Here is a 14,718-nt window from a genome sequence, read left to right as displayed (position 1 = left end):
ACCCATCAAGAATTAATTATCCATCCAGATGTCAATTAATATGCGAAGGGGAGATGCAAGACTCCCTTTTGGTTGCTTAAAATCTCATAAATCTTTCAAGTCACACTGCTCTTTACAGCACAACACACAGAGACCTCCAAATACAGTTACACACATATACCTGTGATTTGAATGTCATATACCTATATTTCACAATATTACTGTTTCTACTATCTTGATCAAATAAATGCAGCCTTGGTGAGCATAAGAAAAACATGGAAAATCTTACTGACCCCAAACTTTTGAATGGTAGTGTGTATGTGATCAATGAATGTGAGACATTGTTTAAAAAAGTTTGAGAGGTGGGTCATCAACAGGCCTGAAACATCTCGTTCAGCCCTACAAAGAAAGAAAAGACAACCAACACAGTGTTACACAAAAATACTCATACTTGTATCTGCTCGGGGGTCCATTGGTCCAAGTTGACTGATTTGACGCGTGATATATGCACTCCCAGATTCCGGTGTATTCCAGCACAGCGGATACAAATAAACACACCAAGATTCCAAGAGGCCCATCGAGGTCCTGTGGGGAAAGAGAGCGAAAAAAGACAGATTTTAGACCTGCAGGAAAGCACTTCCCATTATCTGAAACAGATAACACCATCATAACAGGCAGTGAAGAAACAGCAGTTTAAAATAAATCTTCTGAGTCATGGTGCCGCCTCAAGCTCCGCCACATAATTCTGCCCCGCCACAGCATCGAATAAACGCCATTGTTTTGTGATGCAGAAAACCATATCTAAACAATGGAATTTTGCAGTTGTGATAATAAAATTCGATCCAAGCGCCAGATGAATGCAGCAGGTAGCCCACCTGAATCGAAAGTCAATAGCCACGGGTACCGGAATAAAACGGTGAAACTACATTGTGAGACTCCTGATCTCATCAGCAACAGAAAAAAAAAGGAGAAGAAAAATATGAATTGTGCTACAATACAGACTGTATGTGATTATCTTAAGCCCCGGTGTGTAATATTCAGCTCTCAGAAGTGACTATAATAGCACGGGGGTGGAAGGAAGCGCTGTGACTGAAGATGATATCAAGATATCAAAGGCAGAGATGGAGGTTATGTATCTTTTAGGGATGTACGCCACACCTAATTCCCATAACATTTAAATGGAAATTTTGTAACCGACTAGTCTAAGAAACCCCCAGAAGACAGTCTATACAAGCGATCCATTTGAAATAACCTACTTAATCTATGAATCGAACAGTCACCTCCCATACTGAATGCCACTGAAAGAGATTATGATCATTGTATGTTAAACTTGATGTTTACCAGCAATGATACATGTAAGTTTATACTATGGGGCTGTTGAATGTTTGAATCTGATTGGTTGACGAACGTGAGGTGTGCAATTCTTTTCAGGGAAACTGCTTTGATGATTTTATCAGTAAAATAGTTTAGCAAAATAAAAGCGACATGACTTTTCTCACACTCAGGTAATTCACCTACACTTAATCTCTCTCTAATAACTGCATTAATAACTGCTATCAATGGCTCAAGCCTCCATTACTAGCTCTAAAATTATGTTTTAGAATCTAGAATTAATGACAAAAACATCTGAACAATGTCTTGAGGTGTGGTAACCTTAGTATAAGCGGAATAGTTGACTTTATTCGAAAATAATACATATCCGAGGTGTAACAGCAACTCCTCTTTGCGTCATTACCACCTCGGTGTGCATTATTTTCTAATAATTCAACTGCCTGTCATCAACTATTCCATACATATTCTATTCGTTAGGATATTGATATAGGATCTGTTGCAGTTAAGAAAGTTTCATTTCGTAAAGTTTCCCCTTTAAACCAGTTTAAAATTCCATACCGGTATTGTCCCATAACCCTTTGAACATAGCCTTAATAGAAACAAAGTAAAACATAAATGTGCAAAAAAAATTTAAAGGTCCCATTCTTCGTGATCCCATGTTTCAAACTTTAGTTAGTGTTTAATGTTGCTGTTAGAGCATAAATAATATCTGTAAAATTATAAAGCTCAAAGTTCAATGCCAAGCGAGGTATTTTATTTAACAGAAGTTGACTACATCGAACGGCCCGTTTGGACTGCATCCCTCTACTTCCTTCTTTAATGACGTCACTAGAACAGTTTTTTGACTAACCTCCGCCCACAGGAATGCTCCCTCAACTCTACCGAAATTCGTTTATGTACTTGCGCACTTCTTATAACTTACTGTGTTTACTCAGCTCTTACGGTGATTTTCTGAAGTAAAACTGACGCTTCATCTTTTGTGTGATGTACAATAAACTTTATTAAACTCATCAGTATGTTTGATCATCATTCAGACAGCAGACTTGTAGGCTATTAATAAATAATGGATACATACAAGCAGATGACAAATACGTTATAATAACCGTAATTAAACTACTAAACTATACCCGTTTCATCTCTATACAGCACTCTGACTCTGTAGGCATTATTGTCAGACTCGAAATGAACACAGTTACTGAGAGTTTCTGATATTATCATCATTCCGTGGGATGAAATTGTCCTGAGAGCCTGAGCGCGAGCTCATGAAGCTCCGCCCCCTGGGTCGTCCAGCAGCAGCTCATTTGCATTTAAAGGGCACACACTAAAACAGCGCGTTTTTCTGTGCCCCAAAAAATGACAATTTAAACATGCTGTAAAAAATTATCTGTTGGGTATTTTGAGCTGAAACTTCACATACACACTCTGGGGACATCAGAGACTTATTTTACATCTTGTGAAAAGGGGCATAATACGGGACCTTTACGCGACGTCGAAACTCACGGCATCGTTTAGTCGACTAGTCTCGCACTTCCCTAGTATTTTTCAGCTCTGTTCGAGAAACTGAGCGCAAGAAGTCAATAGCGTTTTGTGTGAGAAGTTGCGAGTAGAAGTGGATGGATTGGGGGTGCGGGCGCACTGGAGCGGTCCTGACAGGCTGGTCGGTTGGTGTTGGTGAGAACACTGCTCCTGACGGGCTATAAATCACAGGGTTTGCTGGGAAATGGATTTCTGTGGTTCACCCGCCCTCTTTGGCTTTATCTACACCTGTCAGCCATCTTAGGACACATCCAATTCGCTTCCTCCGTCTCACGTGCTCTCACGGTACAGAGCCGTATCCGTGGTAGCGGGGGGGATGGGATCTGTATTCTTCCCTCAGGATGCCTGGCATGCTTTTGCATGCCCATCATGCAACAGCAGAGTAAACCACTGACCCCGGCAGCGCCACCCACACAGCTCCTGAATGGAAAAAGCACTCACACAGCAAGTACAGCCATTAGAATAACAAACAATACCGCACTGTTTCTTCACTTTTAAGCGTGCTCATAATTCATCCTGCATGATTGCTCAGGATATTAATGTCTATCTTGCTTCTGTTCTGTGCTCAGATGACAAAAGAGGACGGGTGACGCGTGAACAGGCTGATAAGATTCTCCCAACACACTGGAAAAACTCAGGCAAAAACTGCGGTAATGAGAGAGAGCGGGTTTCCAGTCTCTTATCTCTCACCCACCCCAAACTACCATCCGGCTGGCTGCACCAACCCCGTCTGCCACCCTCCCAGATTTATTAGCCCAATAAAAGGCTGCAAGATTGTGTCTCACACCGCTGCACCAGGAGCTGCATAACTCACCCACAATTAAAGAGGGTTAATTTGTCATTGAGTGGAGCCCGGTGCAGTGAAGGGTGCAGTGCCCCTGCAAAGGGGAAGTGCTAGAAGAACTCTCTCCACACCCTCCCTGCTGGACTGAAACACTGCAGTTGGGGCTGGATATGCTTATTAGTCAGAAGATGTGGGGACCCTGAAATTAATTTACATAATTTGTCCATGATTCTTACAAATACTTTTGTGTTTCTTTGTGAGAAAACGCACTCACAAAAAGTATTTCGAGCAGAAGAATTGAGAATAACTAAAACAAATTAGACTATAGAAATTCCCATGCCATGAATTTTCCAGAAGTTCCCTGATTTTCCAGGTGTTCCTTCCAGGTGTGTAAGAACCACTGAGAACCCTGCATCCGGCTTCAAAAGAAAACAACAGTTCAAAGAAAAAAAAAGAAACAAAGGAAGGGAACATATACATACTAGAGCTGCACAATTAAATAAATACATACATGATACCTTTTGCAATCTCAATTTAAACCCACACACTCTTATTCCTAAATGACCGTGACTCAGCCATGTCTATTAAACCTTTGACAAAACCACAGAGTGGAACATTCAAATTCAAATTCAAGTTAGGCTATCTAGGTATGAAATAGCTTCTTTTAAACCACACAGTATCTTTACTTCTTTCTGTGTTACAAATGTGTTCAGATATCACAGAAAAACTAGGATAAAGGTTTATAGTTGGAATATCACCTTTTGAAAGTAAATCGACGCTTCAAATAACAATTTATCCATAAACGTGTAGTTCTAAAAACACATAAATACATTCTCAGTATGCCTGCAGTGATACGCTGAAATCTTTAGAAAAATGTAATCAGATAACTTCCCCACAACAAAAATCTGATCAAAAGGGATTACAGGCAAAATATTTAATTTGCATAATAATGCCAGTGTAACATATCAAATGAATGAACAAGTCTGGCATCAACAGCTGCCTGGCATTGTGTAGCAGTGCAATACATTATAAATAGTACTTTTGGATGAGCAATATTCAAAATGATAAAATGGCCGATACACACAAACCTATGACAGCAAATCACTTGAATTGCTGCTACATTGCTGGCGACCATAAACAATCTAGACTTTCTCTACATCACAAGCAAACACAGTAGATGTGTCAAAATGAAATTACTCTAATTAAAATAAATGAAGCTGGGCGCGCCTGTCTGCAACAGAACTTGCAGTGTAGACTGAAGCTTTAACATAACATCTACTATTGCATGGTATATAGCCTACTGTCAAGCCGCAGAGCCCTACTGAGATGGATGTTATTGCCAGGTGTAAACAAGGACTCTTGATAACCAGCCAAGAGTAAAGGTCAGATAACTAACTGCTGTCTGTCTCACAGCCCTGCAGACAGACATGTCTACATAAACAGGAAGTGCTGGGATTCAGAGGAACTGGCAGAGGCTGCAACCAAGATAGGTCATGACCTATGACCCTACCTAAGCTCTCCCATTCTGAGGGGATTGATAACGGCCTCTAGCGTAAAAAAGGGGCAATTTCGGGGGATTTTTTGTGACATGCCCGCATGATCTTTCTACTTCCTCTCATTTTCATCTTCCCCAGTCCATTCATTATCTCCACAGCTGGTCGCAGCAGATGTAGAGCGGTGCGGGCGAGTCCCTCAGTCAACATACATTGGCTAATAATTCACCATTCCCCTCTGTGAAATGGGAACCGGATGCTATGAACAAGGCTGCACTAGAAGGATGCGAGAGAGAAAGTGTTCTCAGTAAGACTGTGGCGTGCTATATATAGACCTGAGGAGAACATGCAAAGGATGCTTTCAACAGCTGGGTAGTGAGATAACATTTTTGGGCAACCTATAAACACAGGACACCGTAGGTGTGAAAGGCAGCCCTTCTCTGAAAACTCATTTAAAATGCAGGCCAAATAAATTATTCAGCGTCTAAACATCCAGAGCAGGGTCTCGCTGGGACTTTGTGTGTGTAGGTACAGTGGGAGATTTACAGTTGCCTCTGCCCACTTCATTGAGGAGTCACCCCAGATTTATAAGCCTGTAGCTCATTTGCCTGCATAGAACACATATGAACAATGGAACATGGGCGATATAAGATGTGTGTGAATCACACAAACTCTGTCCCTCACACGTCATCTGTGCCTTTCTAGCACCTGTCTCACTGAAAATTGATTGGCTGCATCATTTCATCAATGTCACTTCAAGGCTACAAGAAAGCATTTATCAAAATAAACAATAGTCCTTTCTGCCCTCCATCTTTCACTTCTGGGGGCATGGGTAACTGTGGCGACGAGAGCCCCTCTCTCTCTTTTCACTTCCTTCTTAAACCCCTCCATCAGCTCTGCCAAAGAGGGAGGAGAGAGAGACAGAGGGAGAAAGAAAGGGGGAAGAAGAAAATACAGGAGAAGAGAGTGCCACTGTACTTCACCCAGAAACCTCAAAGAACTGGAGGACCCTCGAGCTATGCTCGGGTAACACTTCAAAAGCCTGGTGCTGATTGTCCCAGTCTGGTCCAGGGACAGGGGCCAGTTGCTGTGTTTCAGGATTCCACATCATAGCTGCCCTTCTCAACATCTGACTTGCTTTTAACAGCTGAATAGAATGCAAAACCTACAATGAATACTTATGAATGGCTGTGGACAAGAGGGGTATTTATTTCAGCAGGCTAAGAGAGTCTGCCTGCAGTTTAACACTGATATATACACAACTGTTCAAAAGTTGAGGGTTGTAAGATTTTTTGTTTTTGAAAGAAGTCTCCTTTGCTCACCACGGCTGCATATATTTCACAATATTACTATTTTAAATACTGTTTCTGTGATGGCAAAGCTGAATTTCTCCAGTCTTCAGTGATTATTATCAATATTGAAAACAATTGTGCTGCTTAATATGTTTGTGGAATATACTGTGTATATATATATATATATATATATATATATATATATATATATATATATATATATATATATATATATATATATATATATATATATATATATATATATATATATATATATATATATATACACAGTGTATTCCACAAACATATTAAGCAGCACAATTGTATATATTGTATATATATATATGAGAAGAGTTCAGATGCAAAAGCCTCTATGTGCCATCTGAAATTTTCTTCTAGAATGATCATTTTTATCAAGCTCGTATATTTAAGTTCAGTAATTTCACTTAAATGACAATTAATAGGTAATTTTCATTGACATTTAAGTGAAATTGCTGAACTTGTATATACAAGCTTGATAAAAATGATCATTCTAGAAGAAAATTTCAGATGGCACTTAGAGGCTTTTGCATCTGAACTCTTCATATATATATATATATATAATTTTTTTTTTTTTCAGTTGAATTTGTGGAAACCACTTGAAACATTAGTTGTGTTGAGCGGTTTCAATTACTTTTGTTTTTATTTGTTCATTGAAAACAGCTGAAAGTCTGTAAATTTTGCCAATAAACCTGATTTGCAACAGGGGTTGAATCATTTCGATTGCATATACACACACATTTTCACAAATGACATCAGAAACAAAAGGTCCAACAATGTGCGTATTCTGGTAACCCAGAACACAAACACTCTCAGTGCCGTTCAGCGAAATAATATGCATGTGTCTTTAAAAAGAACTCGCACTGTTTTCTTTAACAGTGCATGACAGCGCTGATGATGTTTATATAATAGACTGTGTGTTTGTGTGTGTGTTCATGCCTCACTTGGTCTGTAAGGGCAAGCCACGCTTGTACAGTGCATCTGTGCGCATCTCTAAGTAAGCCACTGAGAGCAGTGACTGCTGAGTATAGGTCACTGCACAAAGCATGCTGGGAATGTGACGGTGGGTTCCTAGCAATAAAAAAAAAAAACAGGAAGTGAGGCAGCAAAAGTTTCCTGCAGTGGCACTCAGCCTAGTGAATCGGCACAGCAGTCTATCAAACACACACCTTAATGTAGGCATGGACACACACACTTTTTTGTACTGCATAAGGTCACCTATTGAGCCTTTTAAAAGTGCTGCTGCCATTTTCTTAAAAGCCTCCATTTTTCTCTCATTAAAAAAAGGTGAGGGTGGAAACCAACCACATCGCACAGATCTCAACCTGCACTTTTTTCAACACCAAATAATCACAGCCTGTTATTTGGTGTTGAAAAAAAGTGCACCTTTTTTTAATGAGAGAAAAATGGAGGCGATTCACTAGGCTGAGTGCCATGTGATGTGCATGTGTTTATTTGTTATCCATAACTGGAGGAGAAACTGTGTCTGGTAATGCAAAATAGTGGAGTGAGGGGGAGGGGGGATATGCGGCTCTGCCCCGTCCATCACAGTTGTGCCCATTAGTGTTGGTGCTAGCTGTACGGACCCCCAGCTGTTTGCCATAGTGAACACACTTCATGCAATCTAAAGGGCCTTTCGCACCAAACGGGAGACGAAAAAGGCTAAACGAATTGCAGGCGAATGGTCTATTCACACCAGGAGTGAAACGCATATAGGGCTGAATGAAAAGCACATTCACGCTGGTTCAACAGATCCCATAATGCACCCTTCATCTGGTCTATTAGAAGCACAGGATGCAGGAGAAGCAAATTCATTGGCCAAGTTCAATAATAAAAATTAAAATATTGAAACATCAGATGTGCTAAAGTCATTAGCAGTTTTTGTAAGATGTAAATCAGAGATGCACCATAAAGTACTGCTGATAGCAATAAGCCAATAATTATATTCAGTTTAAGGCTGATAACTGATAAATTCAGTTTTATCAAAATAAATGAAAAGTAAAACAAAATGTAAAAATTAAATGCTACAAGTGACCTTAGGCATCATAACATCTACAATCTACAATTTGAAAATGAGATTAGCTAAAGATTACATTTAAGAATATTAATAAATTATTATTGTTTTTTTAGATTATGGGAACATTAGATGACTGCAAATATAATTTAAATATAAAAAAGGCGAAATTGGCAGCACAATTAAATATCAAATACCAGACAACATATAAAATGAAAAATACATTTTGAATAGCAAACACGTATTATTTATATATTTTTTTATAAATACATTCATAGCTTTATTCAGCTAGGATACATTAAATGTATTAAAAGTAACAGCAAAAACTTTTAGGCTACAATATCATATCAAAATTCTATTTTAATAAATGTATTTTTGAATTTATAAAACTTCAACAAAGAATCCTAAAAATATATATGTTACAGTTTCAAAAAAGATATTAAACAGCACAACTGTTTTCAACATTTACAATAATAGAAATGTTTCCTTAATATTAAATCAGAATATTAGAATGATTTCTGAAGGATCGTGTGACACATCAAATGATGCTGAAAATTCAGCTTTGCCTTCACAGGAATAATAGCTTTTAAAATATATTCAAATAGAAAAATAGTTATTTTAAATTGTAATAGTACTTCACAATATTACTGTTTTTATTGTATTTTTATCAAATAAATACAGCTTTGATGAGCATAAGAGACTTAACAAAACATTCAAATAATCTTACCGACCCCAAAGTGGTTGTGAATGTGTGCGTGTATATAAATATAAAAATGTTGGTGCACCAAGCGTTAAGCTTTAATATTAAAACTTTATTTTGGATTTATTGATAGTACTGGGCTCAGAGTTCACATGGGTAGAGTACTTTCTTTGCACTGCGTGTGTAGATTGACTGTACTCGTCCTCCACCACCGAAGACCATTTTTGACCCAGGAAAACCCCTGCTGGTCTGAAGAGCTTCATAGGAATACATTGTTTCTTTTCAAACTGTTGTTAGTGCTGAACATTTGCATTTGGTGCAAAAGGGCCTAAAAGAGACAGAACAGAAGCATGCAAAATGGGTCATCCTAGAATCATGCATCATCCTGAGCATCTTCCAGCACTGGACAGAATGGTAACAAAACTAATTGGTGTTGATGGGAGTCAAGAAATGTGCTGGAACCGTGAGATTACGCTGTGCTGCGCCTGGGAGTGTTTTCAGATCCTTCCTACCCATGATCAACCCCAAAAACACCCACACACGAGGAAATAAACTCAAAAACCAAGGGTGAAACAGAAGCGCACGGCAAGCGTATTTAAATACCAACCGTAACAGCAGCAAGGCGACCCACAGAGCAAAGAGGATTTATCTGAAAACTAACCGCAAGACGAAACGCTGACACTGAATACATATAGACTAGCTCCCCTCTGAACTATATGAAAGATTGAGAGAGTAAAATCCTGAAATAGAATGAATGTAATAAATGTACCTGTGAACACAGGGCTTCACACAAACCAAATTACAACCTGTCAGATTCTCAGCTGGTGCTTCCAAAAAATGCACCAAGGAGATTGATCAGCCGGCCCCCGTGATGCTAAGATCAACAGAGAAGGGGCAGAAATGAGAGAGCGAGCAGGGCTGCTGGGAAAGGTGATTCAGGATCAGGTCTTTTCTGAGACGGATGTGAATATAAAGAACTATAAGGATACAGAGATGGAAAGCGCGCCATGGCCCGAAAAAAGACTGCTTTTACTATAGTGTATCCTCACAGCTCCCCCTGCAGGGAAAGAATGACAGGGTGATGGCTAACATAGATGTTCTTCAAAAGGTGACAAAAGGCACCAAAAATGACAAATTGAGATAAAAAGCTTGTGAAAGCTGACTAATTGGTTGAAGTAGTTAAAAATCAAGCTCATAAAAGGATAGTTCACCCATAAAATCATGTACTTACCACCATGTTGTTCCTAACCTGTATGGAACCAAAGACATTTTGAGAAACGCAATGGAAGTCAATAGAGACCAAAACTGTTTGGTCACCAACATGCATCAAAATATCTTCTTTTGTGTTTCACAGAAAGTCATACAGGTTTGGAACAACGTGAGGGTGAGTACACGATGACAGAGCTTTATTTATTTGGCACCTTAAAAACCTTGACTGGATCTACTCCAACCAATTAGTTGGCTTTCGCATGCTTTGTATCTCACTTTACATCATTTTTGGTGCCTTTTGATGAAACTTTCTGTTTAAATGATGAAAGAACATCCATTTTTGTGTGAAGAAATAATAATAACAATAATTTATATTTATAATTAATTCCTTACTTTGATTATTGCACTTTGGTGTACATTTAAACAAAGCCACAGTAGCTTCTATTTCCCCATATTGATCGGCTTGTTACAAAAGGCTTCCAACAATGCTGCAAAGCATTTTGGGAGGAACACGAGTCACACTGAGAACAGTATGAGCCTTGCAGACCTGCTGTGCCACTCAACATGTACTTTACTGCTCGTACACCTGTCAAAGTGTCCCAGACAGCCATACAAACACATGATACTATTATGACGCAGTCAGCAGTGCACACTAGGGATGCTAACGATTAATCGAAGATCGGTTAATTGTCAATAATAATTTAATCAATAAAACGTATCAATGGTTGATTAAGCAGGTCATCACTAGAGTGAGTAATTTTGAGGTGTGTGTGGCTCATGTGCAAAAAAACGTGCAGAAGACGAACAAGGACAATGAAACGAGCGTGTCGTAAACGAGTTATTGTCTTTAAGCCATGAAATTAATTAGGCAGGCTAGCCGTTTATTTTGAAACATAATTCATTATTGATTATCTTCACTGCATTTATATTTATAACAAAATTAAATAAAACAACCCTGCCTCTTTTTGCGTACATTTAAAAAAAAAAAAATTAAACATTAATATGTGGTTCAGGCAATGTGCATATTTATTCTGATTATCTTCACAGTACTAAAATATGACATAAAACACAACCCTGTCTCTTTTTGTTAAATGTCAGTTTTAATGATCAATAATAGCCATTATAAAAGTATGAGTAAAAGGGTAGAAGCTATTAAATAAGAAATAAAGCAAACAATTCAGTCAAACGTACAAAGTCAGCGCTCTAGGAGGCTACAACAGTAAAGTTAAATAGCCTAAATATATAAACTTATGAAACTTCACTCTGCCCTCAGCCAAAACGATTTGCCAGGGAACAAATTATAGATTCATGAGACCAAAGATTTCCCCGTTAGATACACATGAGACGAATTAGATCTCATGTTTAACCACTACAGAGACATCAGAGCCAGCAACAAACGGAAGGCTGTTCCAGGCGGGGTACATGAGCGCTGAGCGCCCTCTGATCGCCTGGATCTCACAACTCCGAAAAATGTCACATTTTCTGATAGCCGCTATCTTTATAAATAAACTACAGATTTGAGCTTTAAACAACTACATTCTCGCCTGAAAAACTCTTAAAACTGTATTTTGTGACACAATGACAGTATTATTAGGTCATTTTCTCCTCTAAAAACTCTTGCTGGTTGGTGCGAGATGCATTCTGGGATACCTAGGTGTCTCAAGTCACCTCTCGATGAATCCTCGATAAAAGGGATGGATCAAGAACACATCCGGGGATTTGAACTGTTCTTGGCTAGATGTGAACTTTGAATTGGAACAGGACTTGGGCAGCGACTGATGACATTTGAAGTACACAAGAAAACAAGTACAGACAAGAACGCATATTGAGAAACACCCCCAGTTTCCATTGGTTGAACTTTGAAATGACGTTGGAAAACATGATTGCGACATGATATGATCATGTGTACCCTGTTTATACGTGCTTCGGTGGAGCTTTTTCACACAAAATATACTTGATATAGTTTGGTCTCTAACAGAAACAAATATGCTGGTTGTATTCTGCTAGTTGACACCTTTTCAACAATAAATGACAAGTTTGTCAAATGATTTTACAGATCACATTTTCATGTAAAGCAGTTATCTTTTCAGGCTATGAAAAAAGCACCAATAATTTGTCAGCATGGTCATATCCCTATATTCACTGTAAAGCCAAGCTTCTAAGCTTTAAAACGACACCTATTTTGTGCAAGTGGTTGTTAAGTAATGTGATAACTTAGTAGCACCACTCGCTTTGGATTGAAGAGGTTAAGGTTATCGATTAATTGATGAATTGATCGTTAATTTAAACTATCCATTATGGGAATTTATGTAAATTGACATCCCCATTGCACACTATCATTAACGATGACTGACATAATTTACATAGAACTCACGGATTGTTGTACAAGGCAAAAACAAGAGATGAAATAAAGCGATCTTTGAGAAACAACAGTAAAAGCTCTGATTTTTCAGACCAGAAACCAAAACAAAACAGACGCATACACACACAAAATTTGCCAAAACCTTCATCTTCCCAGATACAAGCTCAAAAGAGCAGACGCCACTGAAGACACTCTACAAAGCCCCCAAAATAAATTAAGACTTCAATTAAAGATTAAAGCCAGTCAGAGATCCTAAGAGAACTCCTTCATTAGAGAAAAAAAAGGCCCTGTTCAAAGTAAAGCTCCGCTCTGTCAGTCTTCCGAGGCACGAGAACACACACATACACACACGGCATCTCAAAACTGGCAGTGGAGTCCAACTGAGTGACAGTAGAACTCGGCCTCACAGAGGGAAGAGTAGTAGAGCATGAAATTAGAGCCCTCTATTCCAGCCTAGCAGGAGAAAGACGTCTGACAGAGACTGGGAGAAAAGGTGTGCGTCTGCTATCTCTGACAGGTGAGGGAAGGAAAGACACAGCATTTGGGAGAGGGGGGGAGAGGGGAGGGGGGTAAGGTCTCAGCACAGTGGCTGTTCTGTCAGGTGGAAAGGAGAGGAAAAACTGTGAGTGAACATGAGAGAAAGGCAGACTCGCTGTGACCTCTGTGAACATCCATAATCGTATCCACACATCTCATAATATTGTGTTAAAATCAGGTTTTGGAGAATGTGACCTGCAGCCAAGAAACCGGCTAAGTTTAAACAGAACTGAAAGGATGGATGAACCGATTGACTCCAGCTTTAGGTGGTGTTGTGCTGCCCCCTGCTGGTGAGCGCCACTGGAGATCTGAGGACTGCTACTTTCCATGTCTGGTCATACAGTGAGGGGAAAATTGGGGAAAATGTGTGCTTAAAAGCTATGGAAATATTTGTGCTAAAGGCTGTATGTTTGGAACCATGCATTATACCAGATTAATAGTTTTCAAGTAAACTCCCCTTTAAAAGTGTGGAGTAGGGAACTTTTTTTAATGGTTTTGAAAAAGAAGCATGATGATCTTTCACCAGTGCTGCATTTATTTGACCAAAACTACAGCAAAAATACTGTAAAATATTTTTTTAATTATTTTCAAATATTACTTCGGTCTTCAGCGTCACATGATCCTTCAGAAATCATTATAATATGCTGATTTGGTGCTCAAACTTCCACCTACAAATATTGTCTAATTTTTATCAACAAAATCTCCCCCTTTCCCCCCAATAAAACACACCCCTAGACAACACAAGGCTAACTTATGCTAAATTTGGCATACTACCTTTGTTTTCACATACTAAAAATATTTATAGTGTATACTGTGCAGTAGTACACTAGTGTTTCATTCGGAACACAGCCTCATGCTCTTTATGAGATAAAGGCCCAGCGAGCTCTGCTTAAATGAATCACTGCCAGAGACACAAAAGGCTAAATTCCCATCGTTATTCAGCTAAGACTGTAGCAACAGGGTTTCATCCACAGAGCGGGGGAGAACTAAGCCAAAACGTCACCACAATGAACATAAATATAGTCAACAGTTTAACCACATACTTATGCTGTAAGCCAAACAAATTAATGTCTCTCTTGCACCACCTGCTGACAAACTAAAGGAAAGTACTTAAACACACTGAGCGTAATTCACATACACAATTATACTTATCCAGACCACTTAAAGACACTATCAATTTAATGAGAGGAAGAGCAGACAGGCCCTTTAATATATTCAACTATTCATAATTTACCACCACCATATACGTAACTATTATTTCTGTATGAAATATGAATGGAGAGACTCTCAACAACACCAACTTAGACTGAAAGTTTACCAATTGAACTGGCAATGACACAATTGGTCACCCCACCAACACTCTCGGAACACTCTTCCGAAGTCTCGGAAGTCACAGGCTCCACAGTGACATCCGGACGCGGCCCATTTTTGATCCAGGCTT

The 14,718-nt window shown here is 39.0% G+C and overlaps 1 protein-coding gene across 3 annotated transcripts in view; it reads right to left on the bottom strand.

Annotated features, from left to right (window-relative positions):
• Positions 1-14,718, bottom strand: part of smap1 (small ArfGAP 1) — a 107,865-nt gene that overhangs the window by 80,897 nt on the left and 12,250 nt on the right. For all 3 annotated transcript variants that reach the window (XM_081351181.1, XM_081351182.1, XM_081351183.1), the window contains exon 2: positions 431-564. In XM_081351181.1, coding sequence (XP_081207307.1) covers positions 431-564 — 134 coding nt within the window. The remainder of the gene's footprint in view (positions 1-430; positions 565-14,718) is intronic.

The sequence above is a fragment of the Scardinius erythrophthalmus genome (genome assembly GCF_964197995.2).
Source record: "Scardinius erythrophthalmus genome assembly, chromosome: 21".
Taxonomy (NCBI): Eukaryota; Metazoa; Chordata; class Actinopteri; order Cypriniformes; family Leuciscidae; genus Scardinius; species Scardinius erythrophthalmus.
This window is presented reverse-complemented; position numbering and strand designations above follow the sequence as displayed.